Source organism: Sorex fumeus, unplaced genomic scaffold (genome assembly GCF_029834395.1).
Source record: "Sorex fumeus unplaced genomic scaffold, SorFum_2.1 ptg000093l, whole genome shotgun sequence".
NCBI classification, from domain to species: domain Eukaryota; kingdom Metazoa; phylum Chordata; class Mammalia; order Eulipotyphla; family Soricidae; genus Sorex; species Sorex fumeus.
Window position 1 is genome coordinate 8808313 of NW_026606150.1, and position 20634 is coordinate 8828946.

The 20634-nt window shown below is 65.3% G+C and overlaps 1 protein-coding gene across 1 annotated transcript in view; it reads right to left on the bottom strand.

Moving 5' to 3' along the window:
• Positions 1-3843: 3843 nt before the first annotated feature.
• Positions 3844-20634, bottom strand: part of KCNQ1 (potassium voltage-gated channel subfamily Q member 1) — a 177562-nt gene continuing 160771 nt past the window's right edge. Inside the window, exon 17 of the mRNA XM_056131593.1 lies at positions 3844-4520. Within this exon, the coding sequence (XP_055987568.1) occupies positions 4290-4520 (231 nt within the window). The 3' untranslated portion in view covers positions 3844-4289. The remainder of the gene's footprint in view (positions 4521-20634) is intronic.

The window sequence follows — 20634 nt, forward strand, 5'->3', positions numbered from 1 at the left end:
AAGGCCAGCCCTTCCCCCTTCTTCTTTCTATGTTTATTTTCTTATTTGTTCAGGCTGGAGCGATAGCACAGCGGTAGGGCGTTTGCCTTGTGCGCGGCCGACCCGAGTTCGATTCCTCCGCCCCTCTCGGAGAGCCCGGCAAGCTACCGAGAGTATCTCGCCCGCACGGCAGAGCCTGGCAAGCTCCCTGTGATGTATTTGATACGCCAAACACAGTCACAATGGAGACGTTACTGGCCGCGCTTGAGCAAATCGATGAACAACGGGAAGACAGTGACAGTGACATTTGTTTGGGTAGTTTTGGGCCCCACCGGGGGTGCTCAGGACTCAGTCCTGGTTCTGCGCTCAGGGATCCCTCCTGGCGGGCTCGGGGGCTGTGTGGTGCCTGGTCAGACCCGCTGGCCCCGCCAAGAGGGGCTCTGCCCACCGCACTGTCGCTCTGGTCCCTCATTTTGATAAATTTTATAAAGTTACAACATTTAATTTTTTCATTTCTTTGTTATGCTATCTTCTTATTATATTCTCTGAAAGAATATAGTATGACAATTGCTCAGTGCCTGAGGGTGGAGCCAGGGCTCTGGGGGTAAGATCAGTGCCCCCCAACCACCCTGGCCCCTCCTATCTGCCCCCTCCCTCTTCTGCCCTGAGGCTTTTCCAGTGCAAAGGCACCGGGGTGGGTGCTGGGCGGGGCCCCTCCCTGCCTGTCTCCCCTGGTCCCTGGAAGCCCCCTGGTGCCCCCGCGTCCCCCATGGCTCCTGGGCGGCCTGGGCAGGAAGGGGAGGGAGTGTGCTGGGGTGCTGTGGACCCCACGCCACAGGCTCCTGGCACGGCTGGGGCTCGATGCCCCCCGGGTGGGGGAGCCTGTCCACGGCCGTATGTGTGTCTGAGCCTGTGTGCGTGTGGGCATGAGCACACCTGTGGGCACATGTATTTGCACGAGTGAGTGCACGTGTGTGCGAATAGAAGTGCTTGTGTGCATGTAGGAGTACACGCGTGTATGCACGAGTGCATGTGTGCACATGGATGCGTATGCAGGGGCTGGGGGAAGCACGGCTTCTGGGGAGAACCCCACGAGGGACAGACAAGGCCGACGTCCCCCACCCAGACCACCCGACAACCGGGTCCACACCTGGGAACTGAGTCAGATAGAACCAGCCTGTCGGGGTCAGGTCACGCTCTGTGGGCTGGGGGTGTGCCTGGCCCCTTTGGGGGTGACTGGGGTGAAGTGCTGAGGTGAGGGCAGTGGGAGGGGTGAGGGGTGAGGGGCTCTGAAGGGTGAGGAGTGAGGGGCAGTAGGAGGGGTGAGGGGCAGTGGGAGGGGTGAGGGGTGAGGGTCAGTGGGAGAGGTGAGGGGTGAGAGGTGAGGGGCAGTAGGAGGGGTGAGGGGTGAGGGGCAGTGGGAGGGGTGAGGGGTGAGGGTCAGTGGGAGAGGTGAGGGGTGAGAGGTGAGGGGCAGTAGGAGGGGTGAGGGGTGAGGGGCAGTAAGAGGGGTGAGGGGCAGTGGGAGGGGTGAGGGGTGAGGGGCTGTGAAGGGTGAAGGACAGTGGGAGGGTGAGAGGCAGTAGGAGGAGTGAGGGGTGAGGGGCAGCGGGAGGGGTGAAGGTGAGGGGCTGTGGGAGGGGTGAGGGGTGAGGGGCTGTGGGAGGGGTGAGGGGTGAGGGGCTGTGGGAGAGGTGAGGGGTGAAAGGTGAGGGGCAGTGGGAGGGGTGAGGGGTGAGGGGCAGTGGGAGGGTGAGGGGTGAGGGGCAGTGGGAGGGTGAGGGGTGAGGGGCAGTGGGAGGGGTGAGGAGTGAGGGGCAGTAGGAGGAGTGAGGGGCAGTGGGAGGGGTGAGGGGTGAGGGGCTGTGGGAGGGGTGAGGGGTGAGGGGCTTCTGTGCCTCTGGGGACCCCTCTCTGTGTTTCCCAGCACACGGGGGCTGGAGGTCCGTGGGGCTGACCGCAGGACTGGCCGTATCTTTGTGCAGGATGTTCTGGCTGCCTGGGCTCCCAGCGTTGGCAGGGGTGGCAGGGGCAGGGACATGACCCCGGGCATGGGGGTGACACGGGGTGCGGCGGGGCGCTGGGAGGCCGTTCCTGGGTGCCGGAAGGACCCTGCTGGACGGGCCTGCGGGCCTGGCTCAGGTGCTGGGCCTTGGGCCGCCCCGTTCCCTCAGACCACCGCCAGCACCCGCCTCTGGGCCAGTGGCTGCCCCTCCCTGGACCTCGGTGTCGCCTGTGTCTGCAGTGGCCGCTGGCTCGGGGGCGTCCTGTGCCCCAGAGCTGGGTCCCAGGGCTGTGTGGGGTCGGGGCTGCCTGTCACGCCCTGCTGGTCACCAGCTCGGCCTGGCCTGGGAGCTGGGGGTCTCCCAGGCAGGGATGCTGGGTCCCTGGAGCTGACGCCCGGGGCGTGTCTGTAGAAAGCACCCACTGTGAGTGGCTGCGGGCAGCGGCCGCCCCGCCCCCGCTCGGCCGAGGCCAGTGGCCCTTCCTACCCGCCCCTGCCCCAGGACGGACAGGGACAGCCTTGGGGTGGGCCGGAGCCCTGTCCTGGGGGTGTCCTCCCGTCCCTCTGCGGCGGGGGCAGAGAACCGGGTGCGTGCCCGTCCCCGGCTGCCCCCCCAACGCTGCGGCACCCAGTGGACACGGGCCTCCAGGAGGGTGTCCAGTGTGGAGACAAAGGCCGGGCGGGACACTCGTGAGCGCAGGCGGCCAGGCAGCCGGCTGGACGCCCACAAAGGCCTGGCGCGGGGGGGTGGGGCGGGCAGGCCGTGGTTGCCGGGGTGACCGGCCTCTGGAGAGGTCTGCCGGGCCATTGTCCGGCCCGCGGGAGGTGTCACGCAGCAGATGGCCGTGTGCTGCCTGGGTCAGGATTCGGGGGACAGAGTGAAGGAATGCGGCGGCCTGGCGGCCCGGGACGCCATCTGTCCCCTCAGACAGCGGGCACGGGTGGGCACGGGCGCCCAGACGCGGCTCTAATGAGCTAATTCCGTAATTGGGCTTTATCTCAGGTGAACTGCGTCTCCCGCCCGCCGCCGACGGCCCAGGAAAAGGGCGCCCCTGGGCACGGCCCAGCTGGGGCTCCCAGGAACTGTCCACCGCCTCCTCGGGGGCCCAGGACGCAGGCCTGGGGATGCCCAGTGCGACTGTGGGGCCCCACCTGGCCCCTGCTGGGAACGAGGCCCCACAGGACGTGGTGAGGGGTCCCGGTGGGGGCACCTCACAGACCCAGTCCCCACTCTCCTCGCTGCCTCGGCCCGGCCTGGCCTCTGGGGGACGTCGAGGAAGGAGATGCGAGGTTGGGGGTGCGGCAGGGGAGTCCGGGGCAGGGGTGGGGCAGAGGCCCCAGCTCACGGCAGGCACGGGGTGGGGGCAGAGGGCAGGCCCAGGCCTCTGCCCCTCTTTGGGGCCCCTGCCCCCCCCGCTCACCAGCCCAGCGTGTGCGGGCCTGGGAGGGCCCCGAGGTGCTGCCTGGGGCTGGTGGCTCCCTGGGCTTCTCTGCTGGCCGCTGAGCGCTGAGCGGGCCCGGGGGACCCTGGGAGCCTGTTCCAGGGCTGGGGTGAGGCTGGAACATTCCAGCAGAGGCGTGGCCCTTGGGACGAAGCCACACTCCGGGGCCAGCTGCAGGGCACTGAGTCGCGTCCACCCACCCCGGGTTACCAGGACCCCCCGCCATGAGGCATGCAGGACAGAGCACAGGGCCTGGTGCTGGTGCAGTGACGGCTTGGGGGGCCCCCGGCCCCGTGTCCCCTGATGTCCCATATCCTCCCATGTCCCCCGAGTTTCTGTGTCCTCCCCCGTGCCTCCTATGTCCCTGCAACAAGGCCACAGTCCAGCTCACCCTGTGAACCGTGTTTATTGGGGGCCACAGTGGGTGGGGCAGGAGCCAGCCGCTGCCGCCCCTCCTGTGCCCAGGCCCTCCCCGAGGGCATCCCTGCCGGGCTAGGAGAGGAGGCCAGGTCTGCCGCTGGGGGGGGTGGGCGGCATCTCCTCTCTCCAGTCACAGTGGGGCCCCGCCCACGTGGACTGGCCCCTGGGCCTGGAGTGCCGGCTGGATCCACGGGAGCCCCCCAAGCCCACAGCACTTCCCCAGGGCCCTGCCACGGGTGGAGCTGGACCCTGCCACGACCCCGGTCATCACAGGGCCACGTGGGGCTGCAATCTTGGAACAGAGAGGTGAGTGCTGGACTCCACTGGCCAGAAGTGGCCATTCCAGGGGCCTCGGGGGCCTCGGGAGGAGGATCTGTGAGGAGGTGGCTGGCACCGGGAGGCCTCTGCCGAGACCCCCCAAGCCCTGCCCGCTCTGTCCCCAATCAGGACGCCGGGTCCAGACCCCGGGGTGGCACGGTCAGCTGCTCATAGGTGGGGAGGGCATTGCTGGGCAGGAAGAGCTCGGGGCGGACAACGCTGCCACGGCAGGGCAGGACCGCTGGGGGCTCGCCCCCCAGGGGGTCCCGGTCCCCCGGGGGGCCAGCCTGGTGCAGAGACAGCAGCTGGTGGACCATCTCTGTGATGAGCACCAGCCTCTGGTCCAGCTGAGCCATCTGCGGGGACAAGGAGAAGAGTCAGTGCCACGCCCACCCAGAAGCTGGTGAAGCACTCAGGTGCGCGGGCTTTGTGACTGAAATCTCCAGGCTCTCAGGAGCCAGGGATGGGCGACCTCCCCCATCCCCCTGTTCCTCCGGACGCCCGGCAGTCACACCCCCTGTGACTGCCTCTGGCGCCAAATAAGCTCGTGAACCAGCCAGGATCCAGAGAGTCACGAATAAATCTCGAAAGCGGTCAACAAGCGGCAGAGATGCTTCCAGGTCCTGCTCCAGGCGCTGTCATCCAGTTAAAGTGTCACCCCCATTCAAAACTTTTGAATTCCGGAGCATGTGGCCACGAACGCAGCATCTCCACTCTACACCACTGAGAAAGCAAGGGCGGCTCACCACGTGGGATGAGGTGGGAGGCTGAAGACAACCGGACTCGAGGAAGAGAATAAGGAGGGCTGGAGCGATAGCACAGCGGGGAGGGCATTGGCTTTGCACACGGCTGACCTGGGTTCGATCCCAGGCATCCCATAGGGTCCCCCAGCACTGCCAGGAGCAGTTCCTGAGTGCAGAGCCTGGAGTCGCCTTTGAACACCACCGGGGGTGGCCCAAAAAGCCAAAAAAATTATATATATAAATACACAAAGCTTAACCTGTAACAAAATGCAGCTAAATGCAGCTCCCGGATGAGACCAGTGCAGTCAGTCTCCTGCCCCTGTGCCTGGCTGTTCCTCGCCAGGGTCCCTTGGAGGGAGCGGGTTGAGCTTTCCTCCCCGCCCCGACCAGGGCTCTGGCAGCTGAAGACCTCCAGGACCAGCCACCACCATGCTGAGACCACTCTCCGCACACATGAAGGTACTGGCAGAGGGACAAAGCCACGCGGGTTCCGGGGCCGAGATCTCCAAGCCTACTCGAATTGGAGTCGAGCATCCTCCACCCAGATCCTCCAAATTCCAGTAGGCGGGGGTCACACCTACCACCTGGCCCCCTGGCGCCGTGTAATCCCATCAACGGCCAAGACTCAGAGACTACAAAATGCAGATCCCGGAACCGCGCGGCCACATTTGCGGCTGCTCGACATCTTATCAGAACATCTTTTTATGATTTCTCATTATCTCATTCCTACTCTGGACAAATTGCAGGCTATGGAATATAGCCTGCCCACAGGGCAGAGTCTGGCAAACTCCCCGTGGCGCACCAAACATGCCAAATACCAGTAACATTGTTGGGTCTCATTCTCCTAAAGAGCCTTGAATATAATCTCAGGGCTAGGATGAAAGAGACGTTACTGGGGCCTGCTCGAGGCAATCGATGAATAACCTGTAACAGCACGTTAGCTATCTCTTCTACAACGGTTTAAGGGCTCCAGGGTGACGTGCAACAATCTTCACACACTTTCTTCTAAGGAAACATTTTTTTTGATCATTTTTAGCGAATTATTTATAACAAACTATAGTTCACCTATATAACAAACAATATAAACTTTTTTTTTTTTGCTTTTTGGGCCACACCCAGCGATGCATGGGGGTTCCTCCTGGCTCTTCGCTCAGGAATTACCCCTGGTGGTGCTCAGGGGCCCATATGGGATGCTGGGAATTGAACCCGGGTCGGCCGCATGCAAGGCAAATGCCCTACCCGCTGTGCTATCGCTCCAGCCCCTAAACTAAAAGTTTTAGGACCTGCTATAGGGAGAGGCTTGAGGGGTGGTTGGGAAAATCGGAAATAACGGTGACGGGAAGGTGCAAAGGTGTTGGGACTCGTGTTGGAATAGTGAACAGAATAAATCATCTTAAACAAAAGGGGCAGAGATGTGAGGGTTGGTCCCAAGCAAGCCCACCACGAGCACCCGTGGGTGGGAGGGACACCCTCCTCTGCCGCCCCCACCCCCTCCACACACCCAGAGGGCGATGCCTCTGGGCCCTAGGGGGGAGGGGCAGCTGGTGCTCAGAGCCGAGTGTAAGGGCAGGGAAGGGCGACCCCTGGGTCCTTGCGAGGTCAGGCACAGCCTGTACTGGACGTCTGCGGATGGAGTGGGCCAGGGGCCCCGACCACACAGATGCGGGACACCCAGGACAGACGCTGGGACCCCAACACAGGGATGCTGGGACCCCAATACATGGATGCTGGGACCCCAACACAGGGTGTAGACACTGGGACCCCAACACACGGGTATAGACACTGGGACCCCAGCACACGGGTACAGACACTGGAACCGCAACACTCCTGGAAGGGACAGGGCCCTCTCACCCGCCCCACAGCCGCTGCTGGGAACCCCAGGTGTGCCAGTGGCTTGGGGGCTTCATGAGTGCTACTTGGGAGAGGGAGTGGGCCCCTGTGACCCTGAGTCCTCCGTATGTGCTGAGTCCTCCCACGGCCACCAGAGTCCTCCCATCAGCCTGGAGTGCTCCCCTCACCCAAGTCCTCCCTCACCCGAGTGCTCCTCACCCGAGTCCTCCCTCACCCGAGTGCTCCTAACCCGAGTCCTCCCTCACCTGAGTATAGCTCCCTCATCCGAGTCCTCCCTCACCTGAGTGCTCCCTCACCCGAGTCCTCCCGTCTCCCCAGGGCCCCCCCAATGACCCCGATATCCTCCCGATGCCCACAGGGTCCTCCGTGCCCCGCACCCAGAGTCTGCCCGGCTGGACCGGCTATGCGGGGGTGTGGGGAGACAGCAGCTCTGCAGACCCGCTGAGCAGGGGCCCAACGCCCAGGGCTGCCAGCTGCCGCACTGCCTGGCCAGGGGCACGGCTTCCCAGTGTGGGCAGGCCAGCTGCAGGGAGGGCGCTGGGCACTGCTGCGTGGACATGGGTGTGGAGGCCAGATCCACAAATGGGCACCCAGTGACCAGACACAGCCCTCGGGGAGAGAAAGCAGGACTGGGGACCTGGGCAAGAGTGGCCAGGACAGACCAGAGAGAGCGGGCAGCGGCCGTGCAGGGCCAGGGGGCAAACCCAAGGCTTTTGCACGAAGCTGTCTCCAGGCCTGAGGCGTCCGCTGTGGCCCTCTGGAGTGGGCCGAGGGGCCTGGGCCCAGGAGTGACCCCCTGGTGCGGCCCCCGGGCACGGGGTTAATCCGCCCTGAAGGGCAGGACCTCCCCTCACCCCCAGTGGGCGATGGGGCGCGTGTCCTGGGCCCTCAGCCCTGGCGCTGTCATGGGCAGTCCCAGGTCTACCGGTGGTGCAGTGGGAAGTGCTCCCACGTGACGGGCCTGACCCTCAGCTTCCCCGTGGGTCAGGCGGGGTGAGGGTGGACACCCAGGTCAGCCGGGGCACAGGGCTCAGCCCAGCAGCAGCGAGCAAGCCGGGAACCCCAGTGCATGTGTGGCTGTGTGTGTGCAGCTGTGTGCTGTGTGCATGTGTGTGTTGTGTGTGCTGTGAAAATGTGTGCATGTGTGAGCTGTGTATATGTGTGCTGTGTTGTGTGTGCATGTGTGTGTTCTGTGTGCATGTGTGTATTGTGTGCTGTGTGTGCTGTGTGCATTGTGTGCTGTGCGTGGTCATGTGTCCGCCCGTGCTGTGCTCTGATCAGCCCCCACAGAGACGGGTCTCTGCCTCTGAAAGTGGAGTTGACCCCGAGGTGCTCTGCGTGGGTCCCGCCCGCCCTCACCTCGAGCTGAGTGGCCTGGGCTGGGTGGGGCAGTGACACTGCAGGCCGCTCCCTCAGGGTCTCCCCGTGCCGCCCGGCCTGGCCTGCGGTCCTGACTCCCAAACTCTGCTCCGGGGAGAGACCCTGGCAGCACCCCGACTGTCCCTGCTGGCCTTCCGGGCTCAGAGGATGGACGGTTCTGGAAGCTGCCGCAGAAGGTTCCAGAAGCCCGCTGGTGCACACAGGCCCGGTGGGCTGCCGGCTACTGGGGTGGGGGCCTGGTTCTGGGCCTCACGAGCAGCTGCCCCTGCGTCTCCCCTGATTCTGCGGGAGCTCTGCCTCCCTGCACGGAGGGACGCGTTCTAGAATGTTCTCCCCGGGGCCTCGGAGATGCCCCCGACGTGGGCTTTGGTCCGAAGGTGGGGGGCTCCCGGCCCTCCCCTCCCGGGCGCCGACTGGGCCCCGCAGCCCCCCAGCTCCGAACAAAGGACACGCCCTGGCCACGGCCTCCGGCCCGCCCGGCCCCGCGCCCCCGGCCCCCTCGCTGGAATGTCCTCCTGGATTCTCGCGCTCACGCCCTCACCTCGCCCCCCAGACGCCCGGCTCTCCAGGGCGTCTTTGTGGCTCGCTCCCCTCCCCCGCTGGACGCGCGGCTGGGGGCGGGGACGGCCGCCTGGACACGGCCCCTCCCTCCGGCCCAGGCGGGAGCAGCAGCGGCCACCGCGCCCCTGGGGCCTGGGCTCCCAGGCAGAGGCCACCTGGTGGGGGTGGGGGCGGCAGGACCGCGGGCTCGGCCGCCAGCCCCTCGCCGGGGCCCCACGGGGGTCCGGCCGCCCTCCCTGCCCACGTCAGGCGGCCGGCCGGGCCAATGGGCTGCGGGCTGGCTCGGGCGGCGGGAACCGGCGCCGGGAACAAGGCTGGCCGCTGTTTGTGTTGGCGGCCAAGGGCACCCACCTGCAGGCCGCCCCCGCTCAGGCAGGGGCCGGGCGCCCCCCGCCCGCCGCCCGCCCGCCCGCCGCAGGCCGCTGGCCAGGCCCGGGAGGACCCCGCAGGCCGCCCCCGCCCTCCCCTCCTGGGCACTGTTGCCCCTCGCACCCTCCGCTCCTTCCAGAAGCTTCCCCCAGCCCCCTTCGGCCCGCCTGGCCCACACACCGTCCGGACCTTGAGGGCCTCCCCCTGAGGACGGAGGGGAGGTGGGCAGCTGCGTTTGCGGTGGGGTCTACCAGGGTGGAGGGGTCCCGGGGACGAGGGGCGGTGCCCGCACCCTGGCCTGCTCTCCCAAGGTGGGGGCCGGCCCACGGGGCCTCTTGGACTTTGCTGGCCGCGGGACACTTCCGTGCAAGAGCAGCTTGTTTGTGAGGGTCTGCGTGGGAGATGCCCCCAGGACACCCTCGCAGAGAAGCCGCATTTCTAGGAAATGCCCCCGCAGGTGTCCCCAGCACCCCCCAGTCCCAGGCCCGGGTCCGCGGGGTCCTGTCCCCGTGATGCTCCGCTCCGTGGGCTCGGAACTTGGCCCTCCCCTCCCCTGGCCTCGGGGACCCAGAATCCCTGGGATATGCCTGATGTCCATACCTGTCTCCCATGGACGCTGTGTCCCCCCACCTTTTCCAGGTTTCCCGTGAGTCAGGGGTCAAGCCAGAGACCACACTCGGTTCTCGGATTAAGCTGCAGAGGCCACTCTGCCGGGCTGGACATTTAAGGAGTGAAGACTCGGCCCACGGGGACAGGCACCCCCGCTGGGCAGCGCCCCGCACCCAGGGCCAGGCCTGTCCCCCTGCCGCGGCCACTCTCTCCTCACTCTCTCCTTTCTGCCCCAGGCCCTTTGCACCTGCTGTGGGGATGGGGGATGGAGGAGCAGGCAAGACGGGAGTCCTAGGCTGCCCTCCCGCTTCCCACCCCATCGCCGTGCTCCCTCCACCCGTGCACACGTTTGGCTTGACGTGGGGCCTGTCGGCTGGCAGCTGTGGGCAGGGACTAGGGGGCTGGTGAGGAGCAGAGCTCGGGGAGGTGTGCAGAGACTGGGGGGCTTGCCCAGAGACCCCAGGCCCGTCCCTGCGGACCTACCACACAGCGTCTGAGGTCTGAGTGCAGGGGGGCATCAGTGTGTGTGAGAAAGTGTGTGTATGTGGGGATGTAGGGGCGTGTGTGTGTGAATGTGTGGAGGAACACGCCACATGTGTGCATGTGTGGGTGAGGAAACAAGCACACGTATGTATGTGTGTGCACGTGCGCGAGTGTGCACATGTGTCAGTTCATGTATGCAAGTGTGTATGTGTGTGCATGGGTGCTAGTTGTACACGTGTGCACTTGGGTGTGAGTGTGTGCATGAGTATGAGTGTATGTGTGTGCACGGGTGTGCGTGGGCATCAGTGTGTGTGCGCATGGGCGTGAGTGTGTACATGTGTGCCCATGGGTGTGTGTGTGCATGAGTATGAGTGTGTGTATGTGTGTGTGCATGGGTGTGTGCATGGGCATGAGTGTGCTGTGTGTGCATGAGCGTGTGTGTGCATGGGTGTGAGTGTGCATGTGCATGTGTGTGTGCACGGGTGTGAGTATGTGTGCATGGGTGTAAGTGTGATGGGCGCATGTGTGTGCATGGGCATGTGTGTGCCTGGGTGTGAGTGTGTGTGCGCGTGTGCGCGCGCGTGTGTGTGAGCTGGGTGTGGCCGCCAGCACGCGGTTTCTGCGCCTCCGGCCCGTGGGGGAGGGTGGGGGCTCTGCTCTCCGCCTTCCCTCCCCGCCGGCCGGGACTCGGGGCCCCATGACTCAGGGGCTGCTGCAGCTGCAGCCAATCCCGCAGGCGCGGTGCCCCCGGCCCGGCCCCTCCCCCGCCCGCAGCTCCCCGAGAGGCCCCGACTTCACTTCCCGGCCAGGCCAGCCCCAGATTCCTGCACACCCAAGCCCGCCTTCTGGGGGGAGCACGCGGCCTCGCACCCCCACCCCAGGGTCCGCGCCGGGCAGTAGACGGCAGGGCGGAGGGCCGGGGACGGTCTAAGTCTTGGTCACCCCAGGAGTGGCCTGTTCCCCCCCGCCCCGCACTGTCCTGTGGGCGCAGGAGGCGTCTGCCAGCCCCCGGGACCACAGCCCCTCGCCTGCCTCCCCCTCACCACAGTCCTGCCGTGCCACCTCCTTGGCCCTCGCTGCCTCCCACCCACCCACAGGCCCTCATGGGGGCCCGGGGAGACCCCAGGGTGCAGGAGCGGCTGTGTCTTGGGGAAGCCCACACCTCTCCCTACAGCGAGGGTTGCCTGGACTGCTGGCCTCAGTGGACATCTCCTCTGGCTGGGCACCACCCCGCAGGTCCCCTGCAGCCCCCAGACGGGCACCCCTGGGCCTCCAACTCCTGGGGGTGCAGTGGTACACATGGCAGGCATACCCCCAGCCTCCAGCTCGGAGTCTCCCCTGCTCTCTGTGCTGTGGTCGGGAGCCTGTAGGCTCTCCGGGGCTGGGAGGGGGCCCAGGTTTGGGAGGGGGCCCCGGGCCAAGTGGAGACCCGGCCACGCCGCCCCTCACGGCACAGTCTGCAGAAGGCTGGGGTGCCCAGGGAAGCTCCCTATGTGCAGAGGGCAGGGAGGGGCAGCCCAGATGGGCCCCCAGCTGGCCCGTGGTTGCAAGTCCTAGGCCTCGGCCTGGACCGGACCCTGCGGAGCCCACTGACCGCATCAGGTCTGGCCCTGTCACTGCACACAGCGGCCAGCCTGGCTGGACCCTGTAGCCGCTGTCTGCCCAGTGCCGGCTCCGTCCCCCAGCTCAGAAGACTCCCCTCTGGGCCCCACCACGCCCAAAATGATGGGCTGGCCATCCGTCACCTACCCTGCCCTGCCCTGGCAATGGCGCGTCTCCCGGGGATACCCCAGAACAGCCCACGACATGCCCCCCACCCCCCAGCGGCAGCCACTGCCCACTCAGCATAGCTGCATGTTGGTCTCTCTCTCTCCTGTGGGCCAAACCCAGAGGTGCTCGGGGCTGGCTCCGGCTCTGTGCTCGGGGCCCCCTCTGCGAAGCTGGCCACATGTCACACGGCGCCGTAGCCCCCCCGTCCCAACTCTCCGGCGCGTCTCGTGCTGGTTTTTGCTCTCGTGCCTTAGACAAGCCCTGGGTCCGAGAAGACAGAGACCGAATTCTCAGCACCGCCCCCCAACCAACCCCATCCCGTGCCCCTATGCCCGGCCGCACAGCGCTGTCTCGGCCAGGGGCTGAGTCTGAGTGTGGGGTCGACGTGGCACAGACCCCCGCGCCCGTCCAGGCGTTGAACTAGCGACGCCTGTTTGTTTCTCGTGTGTGAGGAGGGAGGGGCCGTGTTCCCCCAGGCGGCAGACCCACACGGGTGCTGTTTGCAGCCGCTTCTCTCGGGGGCTTCCTGCTCTAACCTGCGGCCCCGGGTCCGGAACCGGCCTTTCCTCCCTGCCCGCCTTGGCCCCCCGCCGCCCCAAGTCCAAGTCCGCACATTCCTGCCACGGCAGAGACTTCCTGCCCCGGGCTGGTGGGGGACGGGCGCTTCCTGGCTCTGGGGCTGGGGGGCTCCTCAGGGAGCGTGGCCTCCGGGCGGTGACCCCCGCTCCCAGGCCACTCTCACGGGGTCCCCCTGCTCTGTGCCCCCGCCCCGTCCACCCAGATCTGTGTCAACACTTCGTGGGGTCCCTCTCCAGGGGCTCTCCCCGTGGGGGTCTCCCTGAGCCGCACTGCGGGGCGTGGAGAGGAGGGGGAGGGTCGACGGGGCATTCCACAGGGCGGTGTCTGGCCCTCTCCTGCCGTGCTGGCAGGTGTAGGAGGGGCTCCGGGCGCCCCCCCTCCCCCGGCGCCCCCTGGCCTGGGGTCTTGGCCCTCGCTCTCCTCTCCCGGCACCTGGCAGGCTGGGGAGCTGCTGTGTCAGCAGGGCTGGGTGGAGGCCGGGCTGGCTCGGGACGCGCCCTGGGGAGCCCCGAGCCCCGGGCTTGCTGCCGCACCCCTTTCTGCCCTGGCCGGCTGGGGGAGGGAAGGGTCAGAGGGCGGGAGGGGGGGTACCGTCACCCAATGCAGGGTGCTGTGGCCCTGGGGGGGGCTCTGGTCCCCGACCAACCGCTCGGAGCCGAGCAGCCAAAGGGTTAAGCGGCCCGCACTGTCCCTCTTCACTCTTCAAAGGCGGCCTCCTCCTTCCCTCCAAGTCTGAAACTCTAGAGCAGAGACTGAGAGGCTCTTCGGGGCCGACCCCCCCCTTGCCCCCCAATAATTACTCAAGACATTGGCATGGGTCAGGCCCGGTTAGGTAAGAGGCCGCCGGGGCCTGCCCGCGGGGACAGAGCTGCTCTCGGCACACAGGGTTGGCCAGGAAGGGCCTCCGGGGGCCCGGGGGCAGCCTGGGAACCGGCAGGCAGGCCAGCAGCTGTGGGAAGGCCCGCGCCGGCTCTGGGCTCCCCCACGCCCGGCCACATTGCCATGCTGCTGCCCGTGGTCGGGGCACCCTGGACCAAGTGCCCGGCAGATACGCAGGGGACACCTATTCCGCGGGGACAAAGGCAGGGCGGCCACTGGCACCACGAGCCCCAGGACATGCCCGGGGGGGGTGGGCAGGAGCCCGTGAGGTGGGGGTGGGTCTGCACCCCAGCCCTCGCCCTATGCCCAGCCATGCCAGCAGACCCTCCTGACTGCCCCGGCCTGTCTCTGGGCGCCAGGATTTCCAGGGCTGTGTCCTGCCACCCCAGCCCTGGCCCCGGGTCTGGTTCACATGTGGACCCCAGTGTAGATGTTGGGGCAGGGCCCCGGGCCCCTGCAACCGCTTGTACCTCCTGGCCTCTGAGCACAGGGCTCAGAGAGCACCCACGGGGGCAGGGAGCACAGCAGTGAGGATGTGGGGTAGGGGCGGCCCCTTCTGCCCTCCCCACGGGCACCTCGGGTCCTGCTACTACAGCCCGGCGGGGGGGCCCACCCAGCTCATCCAGGGCAGACCCCCCCAAGTGTCTCCCTCGTTGTTCCAGCCCCTCCTCCGCCCCCGGGCTTTGCCCCTAAATAGCTCTCGCATTTTCCTTCCCGTTTTTGACCTGGTGCCGGCTTCCCCGTCTGGCCTGGCCATGCCCCGGCCATGCCCCCTCCATGCCCTGGGCACCCGGCGGCAGAAGCGGCAGTGGGGGGTGGGGGTGGGGGAGTCTGGACGTGTGTGCGTGGCGTGAGCGCTTGTGCACGTGTGTGCAGGTATGTGCGTGTGCTGGGGGTGAGCCCAGGTGCGAGCACGTGTGATGCAGCCCGTGTGATTGTGCGCACCGGTGGTGAACCAGGCGTGAGCACAAATGTCCCGTGGTGTGCGGGCGTGTGTGCGTGTGTACATGGGGCAAATGCACCGCTGTGCAGGTGTGACAGTGCGTGCGTGCATGTGTGTGCGTGTGTGTGTGTGTGAGTGTGTGTGTGTGACCGAGCACGGGAATGGACGTTGCGGGTGTGTGTGAATAGACGGAGCGTGCACATGTGAACATGTCTGGGAGCGGGACCCCAACGCTACTCCCTGACCTCCCCACGGGCTGGCATGTGTCCTGGGGGGCTGGCGCCCTCCGGGGCTCCCTCCGGGGCCCTCGTGGCGGGCTTCAGCCTTTGCTCAGCACCCGGGTATTTCTGTCTGGGGGCTACACCCGGCGGTGCTCGGGGGCCTCGGTGATTCCTGGCACTGAACCCTGGTCCCCGTGGCGTCCCTGCAGTCCGAGAGGGCGTCTCTGGCCACGGAGGCCCACACACGCCCCAGGAGCCCCCGCCAGCCGGGGCCCGCGTCCGTCCGTCCGGGAGGGCGGCCCTGGCCAGGCCCCCAGCCTCTGCCCGGCTCTCGCAAGCACAGTTGCCACAAGTTTCTAAGAAAAGGTGTGGAAAGTAAATTTTATGAACTCTGGAGGCTCAGAGCGTCTTTAAGGCCTCCTCCCGCTCAATAGACACTTTGTCTGGGCTGCAAGGCCACGAGCCACACTTTCTATGGCGTCTTTGTGGGTCCTCCGACCCAAGAGCAGCCAATCACAGCCCCCGAAGAAGCTGCGGGTTCTTCCTGAAGATTCGGGAATGTTCTGGGCACACAGGCAGCTGGGGGGAGGGGGCCCGGCCCTGGGGTGCCTGGTTCTCGGTGGCCCCCTCCCTCCCTCCTCCCTCCTTTCCTTCCCTCCTCCCTTCCTTCCCTCCTTCCTTCCTCCCTCCCTTCCTTCTTTCCTCCCTCCCTTCCTCCCCTCCTTCCCGAACCCTTCTCCCTCCCTCCCTCCCTCCCTCTCTCTCCCTTCCTCCCCTCCCTCCCCCTCGCCGCCCCTCATCCTTCCTGGAATGTCTGGCAGTGGACTCTGTAGCTCCTTGGACGGAGCTTCCGTGCTTGGCTGTTCTCTCGGATTTTCCATCTTTCTGTCTTTATCCCACTTTCCGGGAGATTCGCTGCAACCTTTTACCAAGTCCTTTGACCCAGCACCGTTTGCATTTCCAGGAACTTTCTGGGGCCCTGGGCCTGCTCCTGCCAGCGGCCTGCTCTGGCCTGGCCGCACTGCCCCGGTGTCCTAGGTGGTCCGGCGAGGGCTGCCTGGGCAGTGGCGCCCCCCACTTCCTGCCTGCCCCGCGGCGGGCGCGGGCTCCTGTCTGCGGCCTCTCCCCGGCTCCGTGTCCAGACCACAGACTCGGCCACGGACACCCCCGGGCGGCTGGGCCCACGCGGGCTCCTGCAGCGAGCGGTGCCAGCGCCCCTCACCCCAGCACGGCCGGCGGGGAGCCCGATCTCCTGTGCTCACACCCACTGCACCACCCCCCCGTGCCGGAGCAGAAGCCCCCAGACTCGAGTCTTATTCCCAGACTGTCTGAGGGCGGGGGTGTCCTCACGAGCCTGGGGGTCCCCCGCCCGCAGCTCCCTGGGGGCCTCCTGCTTCAACCCCCCTCACCCTGGTGCTGGGCAGGAGCCCTCTGGGGCCACGTGCAGGGCAGGGGGCTGGACAGGGGCGCCTCCCCCCTGGCTGGACTGGGGCACCTCCGTGACTGTCCGGCCAGATGCCCTGCGCCCAAGTCCCCCCCTCCACCCCTGCGCTGGCCCTCCTGGGCCTCGAGGCAGCTCCCAACAGGGCCGTTGGTGACGGCCATGGCATGATCTCGGGACGCAGGGTCCCATGCCAGCCTGTCCTCGGCCCTGGCCGACCTGTGGCGTCCACGGGTTCCGGACGGCGGGCATGGGAGGGGCTGGGCGGCACGGGTGAAAGGGAGAGTTTTCAGAAGGGGACCCAAGATGGGGGGCAGGAGGAAGAAACATCAGGGCACGGGGAGGCGGGGGGAGGGTCTGGAACCTTCCAGAAGGAAAGAAGGATGACAGGGAGGGGCTGGGAGTGGCCAGCGGGCAGACCTGGAGCCACACGTGGGCTCATGTGCTGACCCGGACATCGACCCTGTGCATGGAGGGATGGTCTGGAGCCAAGTACACGCACTGTGGAGCCGGCCGGACCCCAAACACCTGGCCAGGGGCCAAAGGAAGACGCGGGAAGTCGAAACAATTTCTGTTTGGAAAGAAAACTGGCCACGAGCGACTAGAAGTGAAAAGGTGACGCGTGTCAGATGTCCCCCACCCCCCCAAAAAAAAGGTTCTTATTCTCTGATTTTCATCAGAAAATCAGAGAAAGTAGAAATTAAATCTCCTGAGAACAGACTCACCCGAACTTCCCCAACCCATGGGATGGTGCCAAACGGAACTCAGAGAAATGCTCAGAGTAACAGCAGAAGGGCGTTTGCCTTGCACGCAGCCAGTTCGGCCAAGCCGGGTTCGATTCCCCCGCCCCTCTCGGAGAGCCCGGCCGGCTACCGAGAGTATCTCGCCCGCACGGCAGAGCCTGGCAAGCTCCCCGTGACGTACTCGATACGCCAAACACAGTAACGAGTCTCACGATGGAGACGTTACTGGGCCCGCTCGAGCAAATCGACGAACAACGGGAGGACATTATTATATTATATTATTATTAATATTCAGAGCGTGTGAGACACACGGAAGATAGAAAACTGTGTGCCAGCCATGCTTTCAAACCAAGAAACCGGAGGAGGGAGAAAGAACAAAGACCTCCATTACAGAACAGAAATGATCAATCGAGCCAACCCCGGGCCACCTGAAGGGCTGATAGTACAGAACAACTTTGAGCCAAGTAACATAATCCCGGGAAAATAAAGAGGAATAAAGGTGCAACTGAATAATTAGGAGAGATTTTCATAGGTACTTTTAAGCCTGGAAGTGAAAACCAAACCAAACCAAACCCAGCTCTGGGTAACTTTTTCCTGTGAAAATCACCCAAGTGGCAGTCACAGAGGAGAACATTCCCAACCCGCAAAAACTCACAGGGGAAACTGCAGTCCCTTACCCACTTCTAGGAGCTTCCAAGCCCAGTTCGGTTCTGGCAATATCTTCCACCGATAGATAATGTCAACTGCATGGGGAATGCCCCGGCACAGAGATGGGACATCACTTACGGGACAGAACCAGGCATCAAAACAGAAGATTCTAGGTCAAGGTGAGTCACTAACACGAATGTCCAGACCCTGCCCGGACCAGGGGCAGTGTCAACAGAGAAGCCAATGAAAGACCACGTCACAGTACCCCAGGAATGCAGGGACGGTGCAACCCCAGGACTCAGACAACGCCCAGCTCCGGTCACTGCACGGAGCCTACAGCCGCCCCAGCGCCTGGTCACTGCGCCAGCTCACGGTCACTGCACAGAACCCTGCGTCCTCCCCTGCCCTAGTCACTCCATGGAGCCCTGCGGCCACCCCTGCCCCAGTCACTGTATGGAGTCCCTCGGCTGCCCCAGTTCCCAGTCACTGCATGGAGTTCTGTGGCTGCCCCAACTCCAGGTCACTGCATGGAGCCCTGTGGCCACCCTAGTTCCTGGTCACTGCATCTAGCCCTGCGGCTGCCCCTGCCCCAGTCACTGCATAGAGCCCTGCGGCCACCCCTGCTCCAGACCACTGCTTAGAGCCCTGTGGCCACCTCAGTTCCCAGTCACTGCATGGAGCCCTGCAGTTGCCCCAACTTCTGGTCACTGCATGGAGTCCTGCGGCCACCCCAGCTCCTGGTCACTGCATGGAGCCTGCGGTCACAGCAATTTTGTCTTTTGGCCACACCACAGTGCTCAGGGCTGGACCTGGTAGTGCTTGGTGTGTGTATGTGGAAGGAGGTCCTCCATGTGCAAAGGTGGGACCTTGACGCCTCCCTCTCCAGCCCCAGCAGCTCTGCGGCTGAGTCTGGGGGTCTATCCCCTCCACCAGCTGGGAGCCTGCTGGGTGGGCTGGATGGAGCTCGGGCTAGCGGGGGCCCCTCCCTGGCACCCTGGTCAGCCCCCTGCCAGCTCCCAGCCAGACTGCCACAGCACCCACAGGCCCCTGAAGCCTCAGACCCAGGGTGCCCACCAGGCCCAGATGCTCCTGGGTGCAGAGTGGGGAAGGGGCTGCGGTGGGCTGGGCTGATGTGGCGGCCGCGGGCCTGGGGCACTTGGGTTTGGGTGCTCTCCCGAGTCCAGCCGATCACGGACATTTCAAGGGATCCTGGGCTGACAGGGGACAGAGGTGGGCCCACAGGACGGTCCTCCACACGCTTCTGGAGTCCTGTGCTGGCACTGGGGAGAACGTGACCGGGCAGGGCTGTGGCCGGGGGCAGCTCCCAGTCCAGGCCCGGAGGGGATGGCACCCGTCAGGCCTCCTCGCCATTGCTCAGACCGCGGGTCCGTGGACGGGGGTACAGGAGACGCGGTGGGGGACACGGCATGGGGACTGCCCGGGTACTCCTGCCTCGGTGGGGCGGCAAGACCCGGCCGGGAGCAGGGGCCAGCAGTGGGTCCCTGGACCGAGGCCAGACCAGCTCCTATCACTTCCCCCACCCTGCACATGGCCCCCTCCCGCCGCCCCGGAGGCGCAGGGGACGCACGTCATGGAGGCTGTGGGGATGTCGTGGGGAGCACGGGGGGGGGCACGCGGCAGCTGAGGGTGGGTCTGAGTGGCTGGGGGCTCCGGGCAGCTGTGCGCGGCCCCAGGGGCCTAGCAGGTGGGCACGGCAGCTGGGCAGCGACAACTGGAGGGGAAGGAGGCAGATCCGGCGGAACCGCGGGGGGGCGGGGGGCGTCTGGAGGGGCCGTGGGAGCGTGGGGTCCACTGGCAGCCTGGCACAGCCCTGTGTGTTTCTGACCACGAGGGGTGGCCTGGCCACTGAGGGCCAGCACGCAGTGTGCAGGGCGGTACTCAGACACACACACAGAGACACAGGCACACAGACACACACAGACACACATAGTCACACACGGACACTCACATAGTCACAAAGATACAGTCACACAGACACACAGACACACGGTCACATAAAGTCACACACATACACACAAAGACACGGACACACAGACACACACAGTCAGACACACATAGTCACACACCGACACACATTCACACAGACACACAGACACACACAGTCACATATAGTCACACACAGACACACAAAGACACACGGACACACACAGACGCACAGTCACATACAGTCACACACATACACACAAAGACACGGACACACAGACACACAGTCAGACACACATAGTCACACACCGACACACATTCACACAGACACACAGACACACACAGTCACATACAGTCACACACAGACACACAAAGACACACGGACACACACAGACACACAGAGATACACACTAAGACACACAGACACACAGTCACACACAGTCACACACAGACACACAAAGACACACAGTCACAAAGATATACACAGTCACACAGACACACACAGTCACACACCGACACACACAGTCACACAAGACACACAAAGACACACAGTCACAAAGATATACACAGTCACACAGACACACACAGTCACACAGACACACAGACACACACACAGTCACATACAGTCACACACAGACACACAGACACACACAGACACACAGAGATACACACTCAGACACACAGATACACAGTCACACACAGACACACAGACACACACACAGTCACACACAGAGAGACGCGCGGTGTGCACCCTGGCACGGAGCAGGCGGCTACAGGAGCCTGCGGTGGGGACCGGGCGTGTCTGGGGGGTGGGGCAGGGGGTCCCGGAGGCTCGCTCGGGCCGGAACCACCTGGGCGGCCCAGACGGCTCCGTCGGGCGGGCAGCCGGGGGTGCCGGTGCTGCAGAGCGGGGGGCCGCGGCTCAAGGTAGCGCTCAGAAACTGGCTGCAGCCACGGAAAGAGCCGTGGCGGGTTCTGGCCGATGCAGTTAGAAACATCTGACTCTGACCACAAAAATGCTGGCACCCTGCGCGGCCCAAAGCGTTTCCATGTGAGAGCAGGCCCAGCGCCTTAACCCTTGGAGGGACGCCGCGGGGTGTCCGGCCGCTCCCGCCAGGACCAGGGGCGCTGCGAGCAGAGGGCAGACTCCTGGGGCGACCCCGGGGCCCGACACAGCTGGAGCGTGGGGGTCTCTCGCTCAGCACAGTCGTGTCCCCAGAAGGGTGGGGGGCTTGTCCTGGGCCTTCGAGCGGGAACCGGGGGCCGGACTCAGGGGTGTCGGGGGGAGTCAGCCTGGGCCCCAGCC